Here is a 27,235-nt window from a genome sequence, read left to right on the forward strand (position 1 = left end):
GCAGGCCACCATTCAAGTACCGGAAACAGAGAACACCACAAAGATATTCCTCAAGAAAAGCAACCCCAAGGCACATAATCATCAGATTCACCAGGGTTGAAATGAAGGAAAAAATGCTAAGGGCAGCCAGAGAGAAAGGTCGGATTACCTGCAAAGGGAAGCCCATCAGACTCACAGCAGATCTCTCAGCAGAAACTCTACAAGCCAGAAGAGAGTGGGGGTCAATATTCAACATCCTTAAAGAAAAGAATTTTCAACCTAGAATTTCATATCCAGCCAAACTAAGCTTCATAAGTGAAGGATAAATAAAAATCCTTTATGAACAAACAATTGCTCAGAAATTTCATCACCACCAGTCCTGCCTTACAGAGCTCCTGAAAGAAGCACTAAACATAGAAAGGAACAACCATTACCAGCCACTCCAAAAACGTACCAAATGGTAAAGAGCATCAAAGCATTGACACAATCAAGAAACTGCGTCAATTAATGGGAAAAACAACCAGCTAGCATCAAAATGGCAGGATCAATTTCACACATAACAATATTAGCCTTAAATGTAAATGGGCTCAATGCCCCAATCAAAAGACATAGACTGGCAAACTGGATAAAAAATCAAGACCTATCGGTGTGCTATATTCAGGAAACCCATCTCATGTGCAAGGATACACATAGGCTCAAAATAAAAGGATGGAGGAATATTTACCAAGAAAATGGAAAGCAAAAAAAAGCAGGAGTTGCAGTCCTAGTGTCTGATAAAATAGACTTTAAACCAACAAAGACCAAAAGAGACAAAGAAGGGCATTACATAATGGTAAAAGGATCCATGCAACAAGAAGATCTAACTATCCTAAATATATATGCACCCAATACAGGAGCACACAGATACATAAAGCAAGTTCTTAACTACCTACAAAGCGACTTAGACTCCCACACAATAATAGTGGGAGACTTTAACACTCCACTGTCAATATTAGACAGATCGATGAGACAAAAAATTAAAAAGGATATCCAGTACTTGAACTCTGATCTTGACCAAGCAAACCTAGCAGACATCTACAGAACTCTCCACCTCAAATCCACAGAATATGCATTCTTCTCAGCATCACATCACACCGACTCTAAAACTGACCACATAATTGGAAGTAAATCACTTCTCAGCAAATGCAAAAGAACAGAAATCATAAGAAACAGTCTCTCAGACCACAGTGCAATCAAATTAGAACTCAGGATTAAGAAATTAACTCAGAACCACACAACTTCATAGAAACTGAATAACTGGCTCTTGAATGTTGACTGAATAAACAATGAAATGAAGGCAAAAAGGAAGATGTTCTTCGAAACCAATGAGAACAAAGACAAAACGTATTCTGGGACACATTTAAAGCAGTGTCTAGAGGAAAATTTATAGCAATAAACGCCCGCATGAGAAGCAAGGAAAAATCTAAAATTGACACCCTATCATCAAAATTGAAAGAGCTAGAGGAGCAAGATCAAAAACTCAAAGGCTAGCAGAAGACAAGAAATAACTAAGATCAGAGCAGAACTGAAGGAGATAGAGAAACAAAAACCCTTCAAAAAATTAAGGAATCCAGGAGCTGGTTTTTTGAAAAGATCAACAATATAGACAGACCACTAACCAGATTAAAAGAAAAGAGAGAAGTATCAAATAGATGCAATAAAAAATAATAAAGGGGATATTACCACAGATTCCATAGAAATGAAAACTACCATCAGAGATTACCACAAAAAACTCTATGCACATAAACCTGTAAACGTGGAAGAAATGGATAAATTCCTGGACACTTGCACCCTCTGAAGTGTAAACCAGGAAGTAGTTGAAACCCTGAATAAACCAATAACAACAGCTGAAGTTGAGGCAGCAATTAATAGTCTACCAACCAAAAAAAGCCCAGTTCCAGATGGGTTCACAGCTGAATTCTACCAGACATACAAAGAGGAGCTGGTATCATTCCTTCTGAAACTATTCCAAACAATCCAAAAAGAGGGAATACTTCCCAAATCATTTTATGAGACCAACATCATCCCAATACCAAAACTTGGCAGAGACTCAACAAGAAAAGAAAACTTCAGGCCAATATCTGGGATGAACACAGATGCAAAAATCTTCAATAAAATACTGGCAAACCAATTGCAACAGCACATCAAAAAGCTTATCCATCACAATCAAGTAGGCTTCATCCTGGGGATGCAAGGGTGGTTCAATATATGCAAGTCTATAAATGTAATCCACCATGTAAACAGAACCAAAGACAAAAACCACGTTATTATCTCAATAGATGCAGAGAAGGCCTTCGACAAAATTCAATAGCGCTTTATGCTAAAAACTGTCAATAAAATAGGTGTGTATGGACTGTATCTCAAAATAATAAAAGCTATTTATGACAAACCTACAGCCAATATCATACTGAATGGGCAAAAACTGGAAGCATTCCCTTTGAAATCTGGCAATAGACAAGGATGACCTCTGTCACCACTCCTTTTCAATATGGTATTGGAAGTTCTAGCCAGAGCAATCAGGCAAGAAAAAGAAATAGAGGCTATTCAATTAGGAAAGGAGGAAGTCAAATTGTCTCTATTTCCAGATGACATGATTGTATATTTAGTAGACCCCATTGTCTCAGCTCAGAATCTCCTGAAACTGATAAGCAACTTCAGCAAAGTCTCAGGATACAAAATCAATGTGCAAAAATCACAAACATTCCTATACTCCAATAACAGACTTAAAGAGAGCCAAATCAAGAACGAACTGCCATTCACAATTGCTACAAAGAGAATAAAATACCTAGGAATACAACTAACAAAGGATGTAAAGGTTCTCTTCAAGAAGAACTACAAATCACTGCTCAAGGAAGAAAGAGAGGACACAAACAGATGGAAAAACATTCCATGCTCATGGTTAGGAAGAACCAATATTGTGAAAATGGCCATACTGCCTAAAGTAATTTATAGATTCAACACTATCCCCATCAAGCTACCTATGACCCTCTTCACAGAACTGGAAAAAACCACCTTAAACTTCATATGGAACCAAAGAGAGCCCACATAGCCAAGGTAATTCTAAGCAAAAAGAACAAAGGAAGGCATCAGGCTACCTGACTTCAAACTATATTACAAGGCTACACTAATCAAAATAACATGGTACCGGTACCAAAATGGATATATAGACCAACAGAACAGAATAGAGGCCTCAGAGGCAATGCCACACATCTACAACCATCTCATCTTTGACAAATCTGACAAAAACAAGCAATGGGGAAAGGATTCCCTGTTTAATAAATGGTGTTTTGGATAACTGGTTGGCCATGTGCAGAAAGCAGAAACTGGACCCCTTCCTGACACCTTACACTAAAATTAACTCCAGATGGGTTAAAGACTTAATTTTAAACATAAGACCTAACACCATAAAAACCCTAGAAGAAAACCTAGGCAAAACCATTCTGGACATAGGCATAGGCAAGGACTTCATGACTCAAACACCAAAAGCATAGGCAACAAAAGCCAACATAGACAAATGTGACCTAATTAAACTCCAGAGCTTCTGCACAGCAAAAGAATCATTATCGTGAACCAGCAACCAACAGAATGGGAAAAAGTTTTTGCAATCTATCCATCTGACAAAGTTCTAATGTCCAGAATCTACAAAGAACTAAAACAGATTCACAAGAAAAAAACAGGCTCATTCCAAAGTGGGCAAAGGATGTGTACAGACTCTTTTCAAAAGAAGACATCTATGACGCCAACAAACATATAAAAAATGCTCATCATCACTGGTCATTAGAGAAATGCAGATCAAAACCACATTGAGATACCATCTCACGCCACTTAGAATGGCGATCATTAAGTAATCTGGAGACAATAGTTGTTGGAGAGGATGTGGAGAAATAGGAACACTTTTACACTGTTGGTGGGAGTGTAAATTAGTTCAACTATTGTGGACGACAGTGTGGTGATTCCTCAAAGACCTAGAAATAGAAATTCCATTTGACTCAGAAATCCCATTTCTGGGTATATATCCAAAGGATTATAAATCTTTCTGTTATAAAGACACATGCACACATACGTTCATTGCAGCACTGTTTACAATAACAAAGACCTGGAACCAACCCAAATGCCCATCAATGATAGATAGGACAAGGAGAATGTGGCACACATACACCATTGGATACTATGCAGCCATAAAAAATGAGTTCGTGTCCTTTGTAGGGACATGGGTGAATCTGGAAACCATCATTCTCAGCAAACTGACACAAGAACAGAAAATCAAACACCATATGTTCTCACTTATAGGTGGGTGTTGAACAGCAAGGATGCATTGACACGGAGGAGCATCACAAACTGGGGTCTCTTTGGGGGTCTAGGGGAGGGACAGCAGAGGTAGGGATCTGGGGAGGGATAACATGGGGAGAAATGCCAGATATAGGTGATGGGGATGGAGGCAGCAAACCACAAACCACATTGCCATGTATGTGCCTATGTATTTATTTGTATATTATTGCACTTTAGGTTCTGGGGTTCATGTGCAGAACATGCAGATTGTTGCATAGGTACAGTATATGTATATGTGTGTGTGTGTGTGTGTGTGTGTGTGTGTATATAAAGAAAGAGAGAAATTAAAGTGGTCAGGCATGGTGGTAGCCACCTGCCTGCTTTCAAGCACTGCTAGGTGCTTGAAAGACTGAAATGGAAGAGGATCACTTTAGCCCAGGTGTTTAAAGTTGCAGTGAGTTGTGACCATGCCACTACACTGCAGCCTGCGTGACAGAGCAAGACTGTCTCTAAAAAAAAAAATTAAAAATTTACTCTAATTTTGTTACAATGTGTCACCTAAGGTTGTATTTATTTTACACCACCATTATTTTCAATCATTTCTTCCTTACACACTTGCTTATTTTATGTGTCAGATATTAGATTAATACTATGAGTTTAACACCATAATAATTTGATTACTTTTACTAGATTGCTAATGACAGCTTTTGGCTTTTTGTTTTCAGTTACCAAACCATTTTCTGAATGTTTGGTTACCTTATTAAGAATGAAAATCAAAGCTATGTAAGACTCAAGAGATAACATATTTTGTTTCTGAACATTAAAAAAAAAACTCTTATCCAATAAGTGTTAATTTGGCTGATTTATATTTTGTTATTCTGGTCTAATTTCTTACCATTACATTGTCCTACACCAGTATAAGCACCTATTCATCTTATGTATTTCTTTAAACTAATGGGTATGATTGACACTCAGTGTCCATTCCCATCTAGTGTGGTTTCCTATACTACCGAGGCAAGAGTATTAAAATCTACAATTTCCAGACTCCCTCAAAGCCGGAGTTGCAAATATTATTGAGTTCTGCCAATAATAAACATACCTAAAATCTCAAGGATCTGATGGAGACCATTTCTGGGTATCTTAGCAGATTTTTCTGTTAAAATAGTCATGGAGATATGTGACTCTTTGCAGCAGATCTCACTGTAGAGTCATTAATTCAGTGTGTAGGTGCATTGAATTGGCAGCTTCCTGGTAATCAACCTTCCTTGGATTGGCACAATGGGTTCTTGAACTCAAAAATTCTAACGGTGCTTTAATATTTCTCATCTTCCTAATCCTGGCTCAGGGGACAGAATGTCTTATCTGTGGTTATTGGTGTTACTCCTACAGCTTCCCTTCGTTCTGATAATTTTGGAAGCATCAAATTCCATTATTCAGGTCCTTATTGGTTAAATCACTAGAGTGATTTCTGTTTCTTGTAATAACTCTTGACTTATTTTATATCCTCGTTTGTTGTCTTTGACCAAGACAGCCTTAATGTTTTTCTCAGTTTGACTAGGCTTTAAACAGACTTCTTCCTGACCGTAGGTCCCGATCTCCCTTTCTTTAGAGCATTTACTTTAGAAAACTTGTAGTTGTAAATTATTTCTCTGTCTCTTTGAGTTGTATACCTTCTCTCAGGCTGTTTCTCATGGACCAGGAAGTCATTCCTTCAAAATGTAATGTTGTACTCCAGAGGGTGCAGTAAAAAGATTGCTTGACCCAGGCGGTTGAGCCTGCAGTGAGTTGTGATCACATCCCTGCACTCCAGCCTGGGCACCAGGGCGAGATCCTGTCTCAAAAACAAAACAAAACAGCAGTAACAACAACAACAATGAAAAACAAAACAAAATGTAACCCTGGAAGGTGACAAACAGTGCCCTTATTTTGCAGTCTCTTTGGGAGAGTAGAACCCTAACCTCAGTAAGAGACAGTCAGCAAGTACAGGTGGCCTAACCACATTGACCAAATTCCCACCCACACAAACATCCCCCCAGTACTTTTCTGTTACTTCACTGGGCCTTTAAAAATCTTTCTGCTGCCATTTATTTTAGTAGGATTGAGTGCAGGCTCTCTCCCCTATTGTAGAAGTCTCTGTCTCCCATTGCAGTACTCTTGAATAAAGTCTTCCTTGTCTGTATAACTGGTCCAGTGCAATTTTTCTTTTACAATTCCTATCTTATGGTTTAAAGGTTTGTCATGTTATTCACAGTATAAGAAGCAAAAGAAAAACTATGTCATCATTTTAATTGCTTAAAATATATTTGGAAATATTTTATTCAATCAAAAGAAGATACATAAAAATATACATTGTGATAAATGTGTACAACACCATGTGTTCTGAGAAACAGAATATTAGCAATAATTCTCATCTCCTCTATATTCCTCCAGGAACATCCCACTCCCAGCAGTAACTACTGTGAATCTTATATTCAACATTCCCTTAGTATTCCTTAGAGTTATATATATATATATATATGCATCTCTAAGCAATATTAAGTTTCATATGCATTTGAATTTTATAAGCACAGTCAGGGTGTATTTTTTATGGAATATGTTTTTATGCTCAATAACATGTTTGTGAGACTCAGCTATGTGAATGACTAGTCATATGGCTTTTTATAAACCCTGCAAAGATGGTTTTTTCCATACCACCTTTTATAGCCTCCTTAGTAGAGTTCCCAATGGAATCAGCTCAGCACATGAAAGAGCATTGGAAAGTGGAAAGAGTCTTGGAGGAGGATTTGATAAATTTAGTCTCTTGGCAGCTCTTTCTAAGCTTGATGTGGACATTGCCATGTCTTTTAAAGTCAGGCCTTATTTTTTTCTTATAATGCAATATTTCAGTAAATCATTTCTAATTACCTGAAAATATGTATTTAATTATTTTGTTACAGTTTATCAGAGGAGAACAATCAGAATATCTTCCTAAGTATGAACAATAAGTTTTACATTTCCCAACAGCCAGGGTTCAGATTAAATGCTAACAGACAATACATAGAAAAATAAAAGTTAAGAAGTTGTAATTACAGTGAGCGTATTTAGTCAGTGAGCAGTGAGAGCTGCCTGTGAAGACCCATTGTCCCTATGTAGTAGGGTATATTTAGGTTAACATGATGTTGTGGATAGTATGTTAGGCATATTAAGATTAACTAGAAGTAATTATCTGATAGGAAAGAATCAATGGTTTCAAAAAGTGTTCCTGATATGTATGTACCAGTAAATTATAGCTGAGATATTAGCTTATAGAGTACTTAGCAATGTTGGTCGATACGCTGATGATGAAAATACTGAAATGTTTGACTAGCAAAAGCCGAACAAAGTACATACAATCAAATTATGTTTTGGTATGGAAAACTAGATTGTCGTGTTTAAGGAGAATTTTTATAGCCAATGGCCAAATGTACAAAGACACCATATTTATATTCCAAAGAACCACATTGTAACAAATACTAATGGTAATACTATAAGTATTACAAAAACATTATATATCTAGATAGCCATAGTAGTTGCTTTCTTAGGAATTTAAGAATCATATTAAGGGAATTATGAAGTGTCTTTATTCTATTGCCTTCCATGTATTTATTCCAACATAAAATAGGTAAAGACATTTTTATATGCAATGTTGAACGGCAGCACGAATAAGAGCTGAGACTTACCGTACTTGTATTCGCTTTCATTTATACTTAACTGTATGATTTTACAGCAAGTTATTTATTTTCTCTGAGTTTAATTTTCTCATGAACTAAATAGAGATAGAATAATAGCTACCCGATAAATATGATCATGAAGATGGCCGGGCCCAGTGGCTCATGCCTGTAATCCTAGCACTTTGGGAGGCCAAGGTGGGTGGATCACCTGAGTTCAGGAGTTTGAGACCAGCCTGGCCAACATGGTGAAACCCTGTCTCTACTAAAAATACAAAAATTAGCCAGGTATGGTGGCACATGCCTGTAATCCCAGCTGCTTGGGAGGCTGAGGAAGAAGAATCGCTTGAACCTGAGAGGCAGAGGTTGCAGTGAGCCGAGATCACATCATTGCACTCCAGCATGGGCAACAAGAGGGTAACTTCACCTCAATAGCTAGCTAGCTAGATAGATAGACAGATAAATAGATAGATACATACATATAGATTAATTGATCATGAAGATACACTGAGGTAATTTGTACAAAACACCTAGCATAATTATTTCAAATAGTAAAAGCCAATAAATATAAGCTATTAACATAACTGATTTTATTATTTAAAAAAATTGCAGCCGGGCATGGTGGCTCACACTTGTAATCCCAGCACTTTGGGAGGCCGAGGCGGGTGGATCATGAGGTCAAGAGATCAAGACCGTCCTGGCCAACATATTGAAACCCCATCTCTACTAAAATCCAAAAATAAATTAGCTGTGCATGGTGGCGTGTAGTCCCAGCTACTCAGGAGGCTGAGGCAGGAGAATTGGTTGAGCCCGGGAGGCGGAGGTTGCGGTGAGCCAAGATTGAGCCACTGCACTCCAGCCTGGCACCTGAGACAAAGCAAGACCCTGTCTTTAAAAAGAAAAAAAATTGCATATCTGCTTTGTAATTTTGTTTAACAGGATGGTCTGGACGCCACTGTGAGAAGGAACTTGAATGCATTCCCAACTCATGTGTTCAGGAACTGTGCATGGAAAATGAACCTGGCTCGACGTGTTTATGCATACCTGGATTTATGGTAAAGATTACTGGTGGTTTTGGTTGTAATAATTTTTTTCATTCTCTTTGCTATGCAATAAATAAGAAAATTACATGGTGAAAAATAAGGTTGGAGTAGTTAATCTGTAGTGCATCTCTCCTTCTCTGTACAGGCTACATTTTTCTCAGCATTCCTTTTTCCCTTCTTGTCCGTTCATCACTTGCACCCTCAGTCCTTTCAGGAGAAAAACATTCTGATAAATTGATCCACACTAAGGTGCAAGTGACTTAATGTATTGGCCTTTAATGTCTTAATGCATTTGGAAGGAGGATGCCAATAGAGGAATTACTTAATACTGTCAGGGTCTTGGCAGAACTTTTATTTTGCCCAAGGACATAGTGCTACTTCCAGGGTTGGGCTCAGCATATTGTATGTCCAAGGAGGACGAATCTGCTTCCTCAGCAAATTTGAACTGGTCTGAACTCCATTAGAACTAGAAATGACTTTTCTTGGTAAAAATGTCTCTATTAAAAAATAGCTTTTGACTACAGTCATTTACTAAAACTGACCGCAGCCCATGAATATAGTAAAGAGACAGCAATTGGTAAGACTGGGTTATCAGAAATTTTAAATGTATATTTATAAACATCATTATTAGACCAACCTTCACTGAGATTAAGGCTAAATAATTAGAGAGGGGGTATAGTCAGGTGACCCAGTGCAAGAATAAAGAATCATACTTCTAGCGTCTGGCCAGTGTGTAAGAAAGATGAACAAATGGAAATGGAAATGCAAATGGAGCTAGAAACTCCTTCTCAGAGCTGAAAGATCAGAAAGGAAAAATCAGAAACAAGAGTCACTAGATGAGGTGAAGGAATTACATAGAAAAATATGATCAATAACTGTCACCAAACACAAGATTTTGAAAACTCAATCGTGGAAGGGCTTGGCCTAAGTCCACTGCTCTTCCCTCTTAAAGGATATTCCCAGGGCTCATCTGTTTTGGAGGGATATGAAGGAGGTCAAACAGAAATCTTCCTTTCTCTGAGAATTTTCTAATTTTGGATTTGCCCTAGGAAAAAGATTTTCTCTTACTGCTCCCAAAGGGATAGATCTTTGGAGAAAAAATTCAGATACTGTGTTACTTAAATTGGAAGTTAGTTGGTATCAAGAAGTTATTTTTCTGACACCTCAGATTATACCAATAATGTCTTTCTCAAAGAGTCAGTATAAAGAATAAAATACTAAGATGTGTTTTTTTATTTAACTATATCTTCTGCCAATGCATCTTTACATACATAGAAATCTAAATCACTTAGAAAATCAATGCTTATTTTACATATGATATGTTTTCATGAACAAAATAATTTACTACCAAATATCTCCCAAATTTCCTAAAGTAGTTAATCTCCTGGTATATGTTCTTTCACATGTGAAATATGAATCTATTAATACTTGAGCTCTCTCTTTAATAAAAAATAAAATCGGAAGGATAAATTTATTAGTATATGTTAGAAATATAAACATCTTGAAAAAATATAGTTTTATAAGACCACATATCTACTAAATAGGATAAACTGTTACAGACATAATGCTTTAAAATTTTAGTAAACCATTTATTAAATTAATTTCAAATTGATAGTTTTATAACCATTCTCTAAGTACTTGAAAGCTGAAATGAAATTTAAAAACTTGTCATAGCAAGAGATAATGTTTGTGTGAAATGCTACAATGAGATAAGGGAGATTCAACGTTTGCTAATGCATTAGTTATACTTAAAAATGAGTAGCTAAAGATAGGGGAAATTTAGTTTGTTGTAAAAGAATTTTAACATTGAAATGTTATTCATGCCAACGCTATAGCAGTATATATCTAGTCTAAAGTAGATATTCCTAAAAAATGTACTTTTGAAAATCACATGCAAATTATTAATTGGAATAGAAAGTAAAACAATCTGCTGAAGTATCAGAAAATCAAAGAAAATATTCAAAATATTTGAGTGAAAAAATATTGGTAGCAAGTTAAATTTGTAAATATTGAAACAAAATAATGAAAAGGCAACAGGGATGGAAAATGCATAAAAACATTAGAAAATTGCTTTTTAGGTTTATTTTTCCCTCCCCCATTAATCTTGAATGCAAATGAGATATTAAAGGAATAAAAATCACAATCAAGGAGAAATGTCAAACTTCATAGGTACTTCATTCCCAGGAAGATATCAAACTTGAGAGAGTCTTAAGAATAAAGCAGTTATAAAAATTAGAGGAAAAGGTAAACTGATTTGCATTAGTACTAAAAATAAAGTGTGTACATAGAGTATAGGTGAACATGAAAATGGTGTCCATAGCAGAGAGTTGACAATGTGCAGGGGGTAATTCATGGCATTCTAGCACTAGAGTAGATGGGAAGAAACTAAACATTGCATCAGTTATCACTTTCTGGTAGAACATTTGCTCATTTCTCTGTCTACTCTTAAACTCTTGAAGGACAAAGATAATGCTGGATGTTGCAGCATTTCTAAGAGCACAGAGCACAGTACAGGTGTTCACTAATTTATAGTTTTTCAACTTTATCACTGTACAAGAGTGACATAAATTCAGTAGAAACAGCATTTTGAGCATCCATACAATCATTCTGGTTTTTACTTTTAGCATGGCATTCAATAAGTTACATGATTGATTCAACACTGTAATATAAAATAGGTGTGATGTTGAATGATTTTGCCCAAGCTGTTAGCTAATGCAAGTTTTCTGAGCATGTTTAAGATAGGCAAGGACAAATTATGATGTTCAGTAGATTAGGCGTATTAAATGCATTTTCTACTTACAATATTTTCAACTTATGATAGGTTTATTGTAATATAACCCCATCATAAGTCAAGGAGCATGTGTTTTGATTTTGGTCATCATTGTTAAGGCTGTTTTATTAGAGCATGTGTTTTGATTTTGATCATCATTGTTAAGGCTGTTTTATTAGAGCGCTTATCATATTAGTCGCAGTTGTTTTAAATTCCAAGCCAGATAATTGCAGAATCCCTGCCATATCTGAGTTTAACTTTGTTGCTTACTCTGTCTCTTCAAACTATTTTTTTGGCTGTTAGTATACCTTGTATATACTAAATATACTTATATTTAAAGACAGGATGCATTAGGTAAAATGAACTCAGATAAATAGGCCTATAGCATAACATTTTATGTTTATCTGGCTAAGAGGCAGGCTGTTTGCTATGCTATAGACATGTGTCAGAGGTTAAAATTTCATCTCATATTTTTATTTTCATCTTGCCTGTTGTATTTTGGTTTCATTAGAAAATTCTTCTTAAATAAGTATGAGGTGTGGAGTTCTTTCAGTTGTAATCTGTTGTTATAAAAGATCCCTATTGCTATAGTAAGATATGGGGAGAGGGTAAGCCTTTAATAGTCCTATGATTAGGTCTCAGTCTTGGTGATCCTGTGTCTCTGGGCTGTGACCTTCAAATGTGCTTCTCTGTACCCCATTCCGTTAGGTGAGACAGAAAAGCTACAGAGGGCTGGAGTTGGGTATTTCCCTTCCCACAGGTCAATTAGGCTCTGGTAAAATAGTTTCACTTGAGAACGAGCCTCCTTAAGAGGAACAGAATGCTCTGGGAGTCTTCAAAATGGCTCCTCTCTCCTCTCCACGCTGGAAGCGTGAGGGGATTTTTTTTTCTCCAGGCCTCACTGTGAGAACCTTGTAGTATTTTTGAAGGTAAAGTTCATTACAGTGTGGGATATTCCCTAAGAGTGGGCTCCCCTGTAGTTTCCAACTAACTCTCAAGCTTGCACACACTGAGCCTCCAGCGTTTCATCAATTATAGTTTGTTTTCCTACCCCGGTTTTGGCTCCAGCAGAGGTTTCTGCTTCTGAGTTTCTGCTCTGGTAAGTTATAATTCTTTGTGCCTGCCTGACTGTCTCTCCGATATTTGAGGGCAGTAGTTTTCCCTCTGACCTCAGTGCTCTTAAAAATCTAAGAAGGGTTGTTGAGTTTTAGTTTGTTTGACTTTTCTCTTATTGTGTAGATGGAGGTAATCTCTACATGCCAGACCAAAATCCAGAATTCAGGATTCTGTGATTGTTTTGGAATAAAAGGACTTATGAATATATTTAATAAGAAAAAATGAATGGATTTTCTTTCATTCATATAATTCAATGGATCTTTTAAAAAAATGGATTTTATTGTTCTAATTAGGCTTTTCAGGTATCTAAGCTTGAATGGTTGTCCTATTTTTCAGAGTTGGTAGAAGCCTTTATGAAATTGTTCAAAACTCATTCATTTGGCTGGCAATCAGAGTCTCCATTAACATGTAAAAACTTAAATTTAAAAATTTTCTTGCATGTGTGCTCTAATTATGCCAGCTGATACAGTAGCACATGTAATCTGTGTAAACAACAATAAAATAATTCAAATAATTGAAATATACATGTATTGAATTTTTAATTTAACATGAAACAACAAAGCATAATTCAAAGCAATAAGCCTTTTACCTAACAATTTGTAGCAATTCTCTTCGCAGTAAATTTTTTTTATGTTCACCTGAACTTCCCTCTAACATCTTTCTTCTCAGAGATCTTCAGAAAAAAAATGCACTTTTTCCAGATTCCTTTTATTTAAGCTATTTTAAAAGTTTCACTAATTAGGCCATCATATAAAAATGTTAATGCAGCTACATATTAGAGGATTAACATTACTACAATTATTTTTGCTTAATAATGAAGAGTGACTTGGGAGGTAAATAGTCCCTGCTGGATAGGGAGATGGAAAGCTATTTTTTCTTTATTTCTGAGAATTAATTTTTTGTAGGTAACACTAAAGGCCTGAACTCTCAGATTTTTCTTAATGTTTAGAGCTATGACAATCTCTGACAAGCTGATAATTAGTGCACATTATTCTTTTTAGCAGATCTAATTACAAAAGTGAATCCAAACAAGATTAAAGTACTTACATCATTGTGAAATTCAAATGCTCTGTAAAAGAATTTAAATGGCAGAATACAATTTTTGAACGTCCTAGACTTGCTTAAAAATTCAAGAAAAATGACCGTTCTCTTTTTAATTTGATCAGAACCGCTCATTTCTTCCTCAGTAAATGAAATTCTACCAAACAAGATTGATCTTCATACATTAACCGATGACTGTCAATTGGTCTGGATTATTGTTTTGCAAATGATAGAGTTAATGAAAGTGTTAATTAAAGTCTTACATTAAAACACAAATATCTATATAGTATGGAATATCTATATAATATTTGTGTTAAAATGGGGAAAAAATGGAGAAACCGTTTTCTAAGAAAAATGGATTCTGAGTTCTACAGTATAGTCTATTTGCGGTTTTGGGTTTTTAAATGTCATCTTCAAAATAAATCTAAAACAGAAGACACTAGTATAGCAAGGCAAACATTTTGATGTATGTCTATGGTTCTGGTTTTTATTTCCTCATAAAATAGTGATTAATATTATTAATAAATATTTACCAAGTGTTTTCTGTGTTCAAGATGACTAATTCTATTAAAAAATAATATTCATTATCTCTTAATAGGAAATAAGCCAAGATGAAATTTTAGACAAACTCATAATTCTCTTTTAAATAGATATCTTTGTTGTTTTGACATTTATCCTTATTTGAATTCAAGTAATTTGTATTTTAGATCAGTCAAAACACTTCGTTTGGATACTCACTAAAACTGCATTTGGAAAACTTATAAAGAAATACATATACACTTGTCTTATATTCAAATTAAGGAAAAGAGGACTGGCTCACATCCTTTTGCAATGCACTAAAAAAATTAACAATGTTCTTATTTGGGTGAAATTTGATACTTTGTTTTAATATATGTTGAGCACAATTGTTTACAGATCCTTAAAATAATACAAAAATCAGTTTCAATTTGTCACCCAAAGAGAACATTCAGCTGTGTGGAAGAAACAAATAATGTGTGGGAAAAAAAGGAAGTCAGCATTGAGTTCAAAATGTAGGAAACTGTATGATGAGTGAAATAAAAGCGTTAGCTAGGACACTTATTTGGTAGTAATATTAAAAAATAATAAAGCAATTGGCAAGCCCTGAGTAGAGTAGTCATTAGGAGAGATTTCTCAATGGACAAAAGATAATGGCTGCTTCTTAAAAATTTGAAAGGTATCCCTAAAAGTGCTAAAACTTAATCTGCACTGCAGAGTGGAAATCCACCCTGAGGGTTTGCTCAGTACTGCTAATGAGAATGCTAAATATGAAATAGCCGTAAGAAATAAGTCACGATCTGCTTCTCAGGACAGATTTCACTACAAACAACAGCAAAGAAAAAAAGGAAAAAAAAAGGTACTTTCCTCTCCCCAGATCAATTATGCTCTGGTAAAAGAGAGACAAGATCCTAGCTTTTATGAAATCTGTCACCCAAAAGCAGAGGATTTCAGGGGCGAAGAAACAAAATTATTCTGTTTGTTTATTTGTTAATTTGTTTGTGGGCAGCAGTAAGTGCTATGGGGAAGAAAAAGGCGAAGGGATATGTGTTCTGAACATTTCTAAGCAACACAGTGACACTATTTTGTAATGCAAGGTATGTGAGGGTTTGGAAAAGGAGGAAATGGTGAAAACTGGAATGAAAAATATTAACAATGCAAAGAGGAAGTTTTCTGTACCAAATAAGTGTAATGTATAATTTAAAAATGTAATTTAATATTTTCAGTAGAATATTGAAAATATATTGCCTTACATTTTATATAATAGACATAGCATAGCTATGATGTACAATCTAAATGTCTTACAACATGCTGGGCGCAGCAGCTCATGCCTGTAACCCCAGCACTTTGCAAGGCGAAGGTGGGTGGATCACTTGATGTCAGGAGTTTGAGAGTAGCCGGCACAACATGATAAAAACCTGTATCTACTAAAAATACAAAAATTCGCCAGGCATGGTAGTGGCTGTCTGTACTCCCAGTTACTCAGGAGGTGATGCACATCCCTCAATTTTTAAGAAGCAGCCATTATCTTTTATACTTGAACCCGATATTTGGAGGTGGTAGTGAGCCAAGATCTTGCCACTGCAGTCCAGCCTTGGTGACAGAGTGAGACTCCATCTCAGAAAAAAAAAGTCTTAAAACAGTAGTTTTTATTGGTAAATGGAGCATAGTAAAATAATGACCAACTCATAGACCTATTTAGATATTAAAGATAATGAGTGCCTACATTTTATCTTTATGCATCACAGTTTTGCTTAAATGTGACTGATGGAAGAATGTTTGTGTTTGGTAGAAACCTAGAATATATTTAGTGTCATATGGATGCAAAAATGTAATAGCTTAACATTTTAGACTTCAGTTAGATGGAAAGTTCTCTCACCCTCAGTTTTTTCACTTTTAGCGTGAATTCATGGATGAATTGAAAGCTTGGCCATGCAGAAAATAACATTGTTAATCCATTGGAGAGTTGGGCACAGGATCTTAAATGCCCGTACTTGCAAACTGGTAGACCAGTGTTCTTTTCTCCATGCCATGTATCTTATCCATTTATTTTTAAGATAGATAAATAAATGTAATATCAATTTATTTTTAAGATAGGCAACTATATATATATATATATATATATATATATATATGTCTTTTGAGACGAGGTCTTTCTCTGCTGCCCAGGCTAGAATGCAGTGACATGATCATAGCTCACTGTGGCTTCAAACTTTTGGGCTTAAGTGATTCTCCTGCATCAGCCTACTAAGTAGCTGGAACTACAGACATGTGCCCCCATAACCAGCTAATTTTTAAAATATTTTTTGTAGAAATGAGGTCTCACTATGTTGCCCAGGCTTGTCTGGGACTCCTGGCCTCAAGCAATCCTCCTGTTTCAGCCTTCCAAAATGCTGGAATTACAGGCATAAGCCACCATGTCTATACAAAGATATTAAGCTATTCTCTAAAATAAAAGCATAGACTGGATTCTAAAATCCATTCCAAAGTACTGCAACCTTGCCATGGTCTACAAGGCTATGTACAGTTTGGCCCCTTCCTGATAACTTCTCTAGCTTCACTTCCTCCTGGTCTCCTACTAGCTCTGTACTGTAGCCTCCTATTTAGGCTTCAGCTGCTCAAATATTCCTTCAAAATTCTGGCTGTGTGTCTTTGCACATGCTACACTTTAACCTAGAATGATCTCCAGTCCTTCCTGCCCACTCTCCCAATTCTAGTTATCTTTCGGGTTTAGCATATGTCTCTCTTTTTCAGGAAAACCTTGTGATATTCCCACAACAGATGCTTAGGTAACTTTTCTTTTCTTAAACTATTTTCTGGAAGAGCTTTAGGTACACAGAAAAAGTGAGCAGAAGATACAGAGAGTTCTCATATACCCCTTCCGACACACATGCACAGGCTCTCTCACTATCAACATCCCATGACATAGTGGTATATTTTTTTTCTTTTTACAATCAATAAACCTTTATTGCATCATTATCACTCAAAGTCTGTAGTTTACAATAGAGTTCACTCTTGGTCTTGTACATTCTTTGGGTCTGAAAAAATGCATAATAATATGTAACCACCATTATAGATACAGAATAGTAATAATGCCCTAAAAGTCCTCTGTGATCCACCTGTTAATTCCTCTGTCCCTCCTCCACCTCTGGCAATCATCGATCTTTTTAGGGTCTCCATAGTTTTGCATTTGTAGTGATGCCATATAGTTGAAGTAATACGGTATGTAGCCTTTTTAGATTGGCTTCTTTCAGTTAATAATGGGGATTTAATGTCCTTCCATGTTTTTTTCATGGCTTTAGAGCTCTTGTCAGGGCTGAATAATGTTCTGTTGTCTGGATATACCTTGGTTTATCCATTTAGCCTACTCAAGTTTTTCTTAATTGTTTACAATCATGAATAAGGCTGTTATAAACATCTTGTGGAGGTTTTTGTGTGAACATGTTTTCCATTCATTTGACATATATCAGGGCACACACTCCCTGGACTATATAGTAGTAGTGTGTTTACTCAGAAACTGCCAAACTGTCCTCAAAATACCATTTTGCCTTCCCACAAGAAATTAGGCAGCATTTTATAATTTGTCCTCATTGCAATTACCAAAACTGTAATTCATCAATTATTTGTGTGGCCATCTATTTACTGTTTGACCAACCACTCTCACCTCTGTTCTTCTCCTTCTCTATTCCTTTCTCCCTCTCTGGGTTGCTGTTCTCCTCTTCAATAACTTCTATAGAAACAGGAGCTGCGCACATATTACCTACTTCTTTCCTCCAGGAAGATGCCACATAGTAGATTCTAAATAAAATTGTGTTTATTATTATAAATGAACAACAACATGGATGGATTACAGTTATTTGGTGTAAATCACAACTAAGCACAAGAATTTTGTGGAACGGTCTGTTGGATGCGATATCATAGGCTGTTATAAATATAATGCATTATTTTCTACAATATTTAGAGTGATTTAACATATCACGTGGGCCATAAACTTCCATTAAAATGTTATTATTTATGAAGGAAGCCTAACTATTTGCCACGTTAAATGTCTCAGATGCTTTACCTTAATGAATGTTTAAAACAATTTTGCGATGTAAAACTCATTATTTATCTCTGTTGTGATGATGAGGAAACAGATGTTCATCGCTTATTCATAGGTAGCAAATGTTAGTATGTAGTTTGTCCAGTGAATTCAAACCCTGTATCCATGAGCACTATGTCAGAAAGTTTACACTCTGCAACCAAATACAGTTCTAGATCTTCTCACTCTGAGCCATGCTCAGATTTCTTTTGGTGAACACAAGACTACATTAACTTCTGTAAAGATTTAACTGATATATTATTTTATAGCTTGAATGTTTGTGTCTGTCCCACTCAAATTCATATGTTGAAATTCTAACCCCCAAGACTATGGTATTAGAATGTAGGGCTTTGGGGAGGTGATTCAGTCATGAGGGTGGAATACTCATGATTGGGATGAGTCCTCTAAAAAAGACACAGATACCTAGATATTTAGTCTCTTCTAGCATATGAGGACATAGCTAGAAGGCACCATCTGTGGGAAAGCCCAGACACTAAACATCCCTCAACTTGTACTTCCAAGCCTCCAGATCTATGAGAAATCAATTTCTATTATTTATAAGTCACCCAGTTTATAGTATTTTTGTTACAGCAGCCTGAACAGACTAAAGACATGGTTCCTTCATTTTTTTTTCCATTTTTTTTAACCACAATTTCTTTTTTCACATGCTTCTTACATTATAACAAATGGAACTGTGCATTTTACACCTGCTAACTTATTCTATAAATAATTAAATTCTGGCAAGGCAGTGGGAGGAAATATAACTTGCATCTATTGCAGTTTTGATGATACAAGCCAATCTCTGTTTCTCTGCTTTTTCTGGCATTGCCACTGAGAAACGGCGGGGTTTTAGTGCTTCTCTTGTGGCTTAGAAGTCTTTTTTAATTCATACAGAAAGCACTTGCTTTAAGCTTTTCCCCCCTCGATTAAAAATAAATGAAACTAAGAAAAGAATCAATGTGTAAGAAGGAAGAAGACCTGTTGGTTGTTGCTTTCCATGCAGCTCAGGGACACTGATGTACAGCACAGTGTATTTTGCTTGCTACTTTTGATATGTTTTGGATGTTAAGTGGTGTCCTTGTATGATAGTGTTTGAAATTTGGTTTTGTCTTATTTTCTGTAACTGTTTTCATGTCATTTGCACTTCAATTTCCCAAGTAAGGAGAGGGCTGTATGCATATTCAAAGATCCGCTTCAAAGACATTCTAACTATAAGGCTGATTCACTTCAATCTGAAAAGAGAAAGAAAAAAATGTATTGCTACAGTACGTTTTAGAAAATGAGAGAGGCTTGAAAATGTTCAGAAGACATTCTTCTTAACGTTCTAAAATGAAGATGCCAAGTTTATATTTTTGATGATAGACTACTTAAAGAAAATGATAAAATGATCAGTGTATTCATTGGTGTGTGACAGGCACACAACTGTGGCTATTTGGGTTGATATAGAATAATACTCCATGGGAGAAATGGATAAACAAATAATAGGATATTTTAACTAATATGTGATGATAAAGGTATACACACAAGATGCTATGGATGATAAAATAAAGGTATGCAGCCCAAATATGTTTGCTCAGATTAGCTCAAGTAGTAGTCCCTATAGTAGGTCAAGTGTAGCAAGTGTGCATGAATAGAAGGAGTCATTGTTCTAGGGATACAAGTAGGAATGCTTCAAGTTACTTTCAGTGAGTGTGAATGGAAAGACGTAGGGTTACGTTTTTAAAAATATCCTTTATGACACATAATTTAGTGCTGAATATGTATTATTGAACTTAGGGTCTGATAACTCTTTAAGAATTTTTTATGCCAGCTAGTTCAAATTCATAGAGGTACAATATATGGAAAACAATTATAGAATAGAAATGGGTAAGCAGCATAAAATGTAAACATAAAATTACAGAAATTTAGAGGATGAAGACATTATTTCAAATGGAGGAATGTAAAATGTTTCATGAAATAAATGTCTTTTCTCATGAGCAGTCAGTTGAACATTCTGTGACTAAGGAAAGCTTCCGTAAATGGTATAGATATTTGGTGGTGAGAAAAAGGAAGTTTTAAATTTCTACTTACCAGTTCTCAAAAATCAGTTGGGGGCGTACAGTATTCATCACCTTGATGACCCATTGATTAACCTATAGTGTCTGCTAATTTCATGCATTCTTACTAAAATAGTAGATAGGATCAGACAATTTGACTTCTGAAATGTTTCATGACTCTTTTACTTGTATATACTCAGGGTTCTGCATCAGATATCAGCTTCTAGGACTGGTGCGTCATAAACAGTGGTCTCTGGGAAATGTTTAAGGTGTTTGATTTCAATGAGGTGAGAATTTAGAAAAAAAACTATTCAGAGGATGCTATTGACAGTAGGACCACAGAGATTTAGTTATATTAGATATAACTATATATATTATATTAGTCACACTGATAATTTGTACCTGTAGTAATTATTAGTTATGAAATTGTTCTGATTTGATGACTGACAGAGCAATTTCCTGATTTTATATTGTTATGTGGAGTTAAATACAAAGTACATAAATTTAAATTAAAAGCAATGGTATTTCCAATATGAACTGGGCCATAGTCAAGCAAATATCTTTAACATTCAAACTATTTTTGCTTTTAAAACTCAATATCTGTAAAAGTAGTAAGTCTATAAGAAGGCTCTTGGCACCGCTTTGATTACGATCATGGATATTGAAAATAATTGACATGTAATTAAAGTTAATCATTGTGAAAAGTCAAGAAAATCCCATATATTTAAAATTTGGGGGTAACCTAAATAAGTTTCTCACCATGTTTTCAATAAGAAAAAAAATGTTCAATAAGAAATAGCCAGTAACATTGTGTGGAAGGTTAAATTGTTTTACTTTTTCCTAAGAAGAGTGGTAAACCAGTGATGACTGTTTGAATTTAGAAATGACCTGGTCCAACTTTTATTTTGAAAGATAATTCTAGCATGTATTTGGTACATAGTAAATGTGCTTTTGAGACCTTGCCTCTAAAACAATGTGTCTTGACCTCTTGCCTCATCAATTTCCTGCAATATTTGTGGCCTGAGCATCTTCCTCTAGTTTTAACCTTGACTTCTCCCCTGAGCTATGCTTTCCATTTCCCTCTTTATTGCATCTTCTTTTGGATAGACTAGAAACACAAATGAAATTCAATGCATTCCTTAAGACCCTTATTCTTCCATTCATTAGTCCACTAGAAGATCTCCCTGAAGATTAAAATTATATAGAAAATCAATGAACTTTTGCTTTCAGCAGCATTGCCACTGAAGCAAATCCCCTGAAGATCTGGTAGCCAAATTCAACGAGGAAAAATAAAATTATCCTTAAAGACTTTACTTCCAATTATCAGGCACCAGGGAAGAAGTAACTATTTCATATTTATATTGTTTGTCACCCCATAAAACTTAGATGGAGCTTGTGTGCCTCTACTATATGGAAAATTTCACAAATTCTTTATGTTCTTCAGACTTCATACAAATTTATAAAATTATGGACCCCTAGTTTTATTCATGGGCTATGATTTTCTTCTCCTCTTTAACCGTAAGATGAAAATAACTGATTTGAATTAATAATTAATTGACCGACATACTTAAAAAAGTTTTGAAAAGTTTGGGCCATACAGTGTCATGTTACCAGACAGAAACATCGTTATCATCCTCCACTAGGAAAAGACATTTTAAACTTTCATGACAGCACATTGTGGATAACCTAGGAAAATAAATAAAACAATGTTACATTGCAGTGTCCCAGGCAATGACTCTCAGGAGTTGTTCTAGATGAATGACTCTAAACTGAGAGAAAGAGAGAGACAGAGATACAGAGAGAGAAAAGCATGTAAATTTGTTGCATCATGTTCTACCCAAAAATAAAAAGGAGAGAAATCATGCAGATTAGGGGAATGAGAACTTCTGTTGTGTGTTGTCACGTTGTCATAAGGGAAGAAAAGGATACCAGCACTATATATGTTCTTTTTTTTTTTTTTTTTTTGAGGCAGAGTATCGCTCTGTTGGCGAGGCTGGAGTGCAGTAGTGCTGTCTTGACTCACGGCAACCTCTGTCTCCCTGGTTCAATTGATTCCCACCTCAGCTTCTGGAGTAGCTGGGATTACAGGTACAGACCACCACACCTGGATAATTTTTGTATTTTTAGTAGAGACGGGATTTCACCATGTTGGTCAGGCTGTCTTGAACTGCTGGCTTCGTGATCTGCCCGCCCCAGCCTCCCAAAGTGCTGAGATTACAGGCATGAGCCATCGTGCCTGGCCTGTACTATGTGTATTTGAGAGCTCGGCCACCTTTTTGGTAGATGCTTGAGGCAGAGAAAACAAGAATGCACACACACACACACAAATATCCATTTATCCTTAGTACTATACACAGCCTAAGCAGAGGGATAATTCATGTGCTCTGTAGTACTATTTATATACTCCATTAAGATAGACTCTGTACAGAGGACATGCATAGATCACTTCTTCAGATCTGACCACTGACTCACCTCCATAGAAACAGTTTGAATGATTGATGACCATCTACTTCTGGGAGCCCTATCACATATAGAAGACTACATGAAGGGGCTTTCCTTTTTGGAGTCTTAGTTAACATCTTTTCCAGACCACAGGGTTTATATGAGGCTGTATATGATTTTGATAAACAGCCTGCATGGTTTGGAAATCTGAGAGAGACTTCACCAGATTCTTCTAAAATTCTGAATCATTTCCTGTCTAATGGAGTTTTTCAAGAAGGGTGAAGTTATGTGTGGTCTTGAGATGCAGCAGAGGCTTTTCAGGCACTTAGAGGTCTCCTGATCTCTTATCTCCCTCTTTTCACTTCAGCTCATTGTGTATCAGTCACAGTGAAACAAAATCTCTATGGGGTTATACTCTTGAAATGAAGAAGAAAAAGGAAGAGGAGCAGAAGTAGGATAAGAAATGAGAGGAGGATGGAGTAGAAGGGGAAGGGAGAGTAGGAAAAAGAAGGAAAGAAAAAGAAAAGCTGAATGAGACGAATTATTTTGTCCTGTGAGCATTTCTTTTCTTATAAATCTTTCCATATTTAAAATAGTTATCCTGAAAAGGGCTAGAGCTACCAGGTGGCACAGCCTTTGAACCTGGAGGCACTACCCTGTGGAAGATTAGCATCCATGATATTAGATATGCTAACGTCCTAGCCTGTGTAGTTCATCAGGAAGTCCGCCTAGCACAAGAGGCAATAGGACCTATTCTTCTACCAGTATGCATTTTTCCTTTAGTGACTTGCTAAGCAACCAGAAAAACTCACCCAGGGCTCTGTTTTTATTAGTCCCTAAAGCCTACGCGCTACCTGACACATGTTTAAATGGGATGATGGTAAATGGCTTTGACTTACTTAGTTTTCCAATTGCTAAATTTTCGAATAATTTGCCAATTCTTTTGAGCTCATGGTAGTTCAGCAGCATTAAGCATTTCTTAATGAAAGATCTTGGAAAGGGGGGGAAATGTTTTTTGACACGTTTAAATGTCATGGTGGTAAATGGCTTTGAGCTTACTTAGTTTTTCAATTGCTAATTTTTAAATAATTTACACAGTTCTTTTTAGCTCATGTTAGTTGGGCAGCATTAAGCATTTCTCAGTGAGATACCTTGGAAAAGGGAAAGAAAAATATTTCTTGGGTGTAGAGGACACAGAGAAAGAGTGTAATAGTTCTAACTGCACTTCCATTTCATCTGTCATCTCTGGTTTCAAGATGGACTATTCACATGATGTGGGCCCTTATTTCTCAGAGTAAGCTTGATGACTCTCATAACTCAAAACTGGCACCTGTTGAACCTTAAAATTTGATTGGTTGTTTTTCTTGTAGTATAAATACATCTAAAGGGTCATTCTGTGTGTCAAATTTTAATTAAACAAATTATAAGTAAAAATACATATATTTTGCCTGCTCAGCTATATTTAACTTAATTTATAGTGACAATTTTGTAAATACAGTTTTATATTCATTTAACAAGCACTAATTGGTTAGCAGCATACAAATAGAGTGTTGAACACCATGCAGATTGGAATAAAGATAGGCTTCTACCTAGTGACATTTACAGTGTACTAGGAATGACATATAAATTAAGGCAATAGAAAAACAAAACATAATTCAAACTGTATTTAGTAGTCAGAAGAAAAAGTTATTGTGAAAGAAAAATAATTTGGATGGTAGAAAAGTTTTCTCTAAGGAGGAGACATTTAAGTTATAACCTGAGGGATAAAGAGAAATAATCCAAAGAAAGAGTCAGGATATGGATGTGGTGTTATAGGTTCAGCATATACAAAGGTCATGAGGAAGAAAAGATCTTGTCCTGTGTGGACAGTAAAGATTGGATAATGGGAGTTGAGCACAGTAAGTACAGTGGGGGCAAAGGCACAGAAGTGGCTGCAGAAGAAAGCAGGGCCAAATTAGGTCGAGAGTCAGAAAAACAGCAATTAGTTTATATTCTCTTCAAATTCTATTGACATATATACTAACAAGTTTTTTCCAAAAGGGAAATGATGTGATCTTATTCAGGTTTTTAAAATATGTGCATTCTTCTGTAGCAAGAGCAGCCATGAGAAACAGAGCTCTCAAACACTGAACAGGGAAGGAAGGAGTTTATTACTATTATTATTATTATTATTATTATTATTATGGCCGGGAGCTGGGAGATGATTTGTCTAAGTAACCCAGCTCATCTAACAAGGAGAGGCTCTGTCTTTATGTAGGCTTACGCTCTAGATATTACACATGAAAGAATCTTAGGTTTACAGACTTAGAAATTACCAGTGAAAGGGTTTTGGCTTTACTGCTCTAGTCTTGGGTTTCCAGTTTTAGAAATCACGTATGAAAGGGTTTTGGGTTTACAGCTCTAGTCTTGGGTTTCCAGTTTTAGAAATCACATATGAAAGGGTCTTGGGTTTACAGCTTTAAGAATTACATGTGAAAGGTTTCTGGTCTCCACATGGGGGAGTGGGGTGGGGGTTTGATCTTGTTTAAGTAAAAACGGCGTCTTCCGGAGAGTTTCCCCAATACCAAGCTTGCTATTTACAGGAAGGTGATTCAGGAGGTGCCAGTCGGACAGCCTTTTCTTCTATTGAAATGCAGTGTGGAAGTCAAGGGGGAGGTGATCCCAGATGCCTGGGTCTTCTTTCTCACTTCCATAAAGAAAGATCTAGAAGGAGGTTAAAAGTGGGAGTGAAGAAACCAGCTAGGCTCTAACAATTGTTATGTAAAAGATAATAATGGCTTGATATTTGTGGCAAAGCAACTTCGGAGAAAAGGCTGGTTTTGAAATATGAAAAAAAATTAGCATGACATTGTCTTGAGTAGATGTGTGAGATATTAGAAAATAAACAATTGAGGACTTCATTAGTGCAGTGATGATAATAAATTTCCTGTGATGCAGCAAGTGGTTGGAAGAACATGTTAGAATGGAGGGACTGAATCAGCAGTATGATGCTGTACATGTTATGTTTAAGGTACCCGTGAGATATTTAAGTAATGATTTTAATAAGTAGTTGGTCATATAAGAATGTATTGCAGAGATGTGTGTAGTAGAGATATAATTCTGGGACTCATCAATATATGATATCTTTATAGCCTTTTTGAATATGTGACAATACTTCTGGGGAGAATGGAGAAAAAAATGAATACTAAGCCGTGGAAAGTTCCAAACTAGAGGCCACAAAGAGAAGGAGCCAACAGAGGAGACTGATAATGAGTAGGAGAAAGAGGTAGAAGCTTAGTGAGAAACCACATTTTTTTGGAAGGTGGTAGTTAAGTATGTTGAATATTGTTGATGATTTAAATAAGATGAAGACCAAAATCTGTGCTTTGCATTTAATAGCACAGTAGGATTTTTGAAATTTCACTGGAACAGTCCTAGTGGCAGGAAGAACAGCTTGAGGAAAGAATGAAAAGTTTAGATGATTTAATGAATATTTCCTTCAATACATTTGTCTAGGAAAGGGAAAGAGAAATACGTATGTAGTTAGATAAATATGTGTTTTTAATATGTTTCTCTTAGTTTTTTTTCCAGTAAATGTTTACTGATCATCAAGTACATCAGTATGTGCCAACCATCATGTTAGTCTCTGCCATTCAGTGGAAAATGTAACATAGTTCCTTGTTTATAGGCACTGGTAGTATGCTGGAAAAGACATATACATCAATTTAGCATAACGCCAAGAATGCCATTAAAAACTGTAATTAGTACCATAAACCCTATATATTGATTTTGTGTGGAAAAATCTTTTTAAAAACCTAAAATTAAAATATTTAGCCCAGCTGTATAGCACAAAAATATCTCAATATGACCTGTTTTAGAGCAAAGTATACTTAACATTTGATATTTGATTATTAAAAGATTTTTTTTATTATGGGAAATGATATCAATCTTCAGAATATTATTCCCACTGTCTGGCTGCTGCCTACTTTGTCTTTTGTCTCCCAACAAGTTAGATAACCACATAGAGAAATAAACCATATTATCTTATATAGAACACTGAATCTGTTAATATCTTAACAAGGAAAACAGAAACCATTTCTAACGCTTAACAGAATTGGAGATACAGGTGAAAAAAGAGAGCTGAAATTCAACCAGAGGTTAGTGAGGTAAACAGAAGTCAGCAATGGCATGAAACCACTCCAGGTAGGCTGGAAAGACATACTGAAGAGGAACAAGTC

At 35.8% G+C, this 27,235-nt stretch overlaps 1 protein-coding gene across 1 annotated transcript in view; it reads left to right on the forward strand.

Annotated features, from left to right (window-relative positions):
* EYS (eyes shut homolog) overlaps positions 1-27,235 on the forward strand; it is a 2,025,572-nt gene that overhangs the window by 1,104,422 nt on the left and 893,915 nt on the right. Inside the window, 1 exon segment of the mRNA XM_021676159.2 lies at positions 8,913-9,028. Coding sequence (XP_021531834.2) covers positions 8,913-9,028 — 116 coding nt within the window.

The sequence above is a fragment of the Aotus nancymaae genome, unplaced genomic scaffold (genome assembly GCF_030222135.1).
Source record: "Aotus nancymaae isolate 86718 unplaced genomic scaffold, 86718_ANA_hifiasm-v0.15.2.pri h1tg000040l, whole genome shotgun sequence".
Classification (NCBI taxonomy): domain Eukaryota; kingdom Metazoa; phylum Chordata; class Mammalia; order Primates; family Aotidae; genus Aotus; species Aotus nancymaae.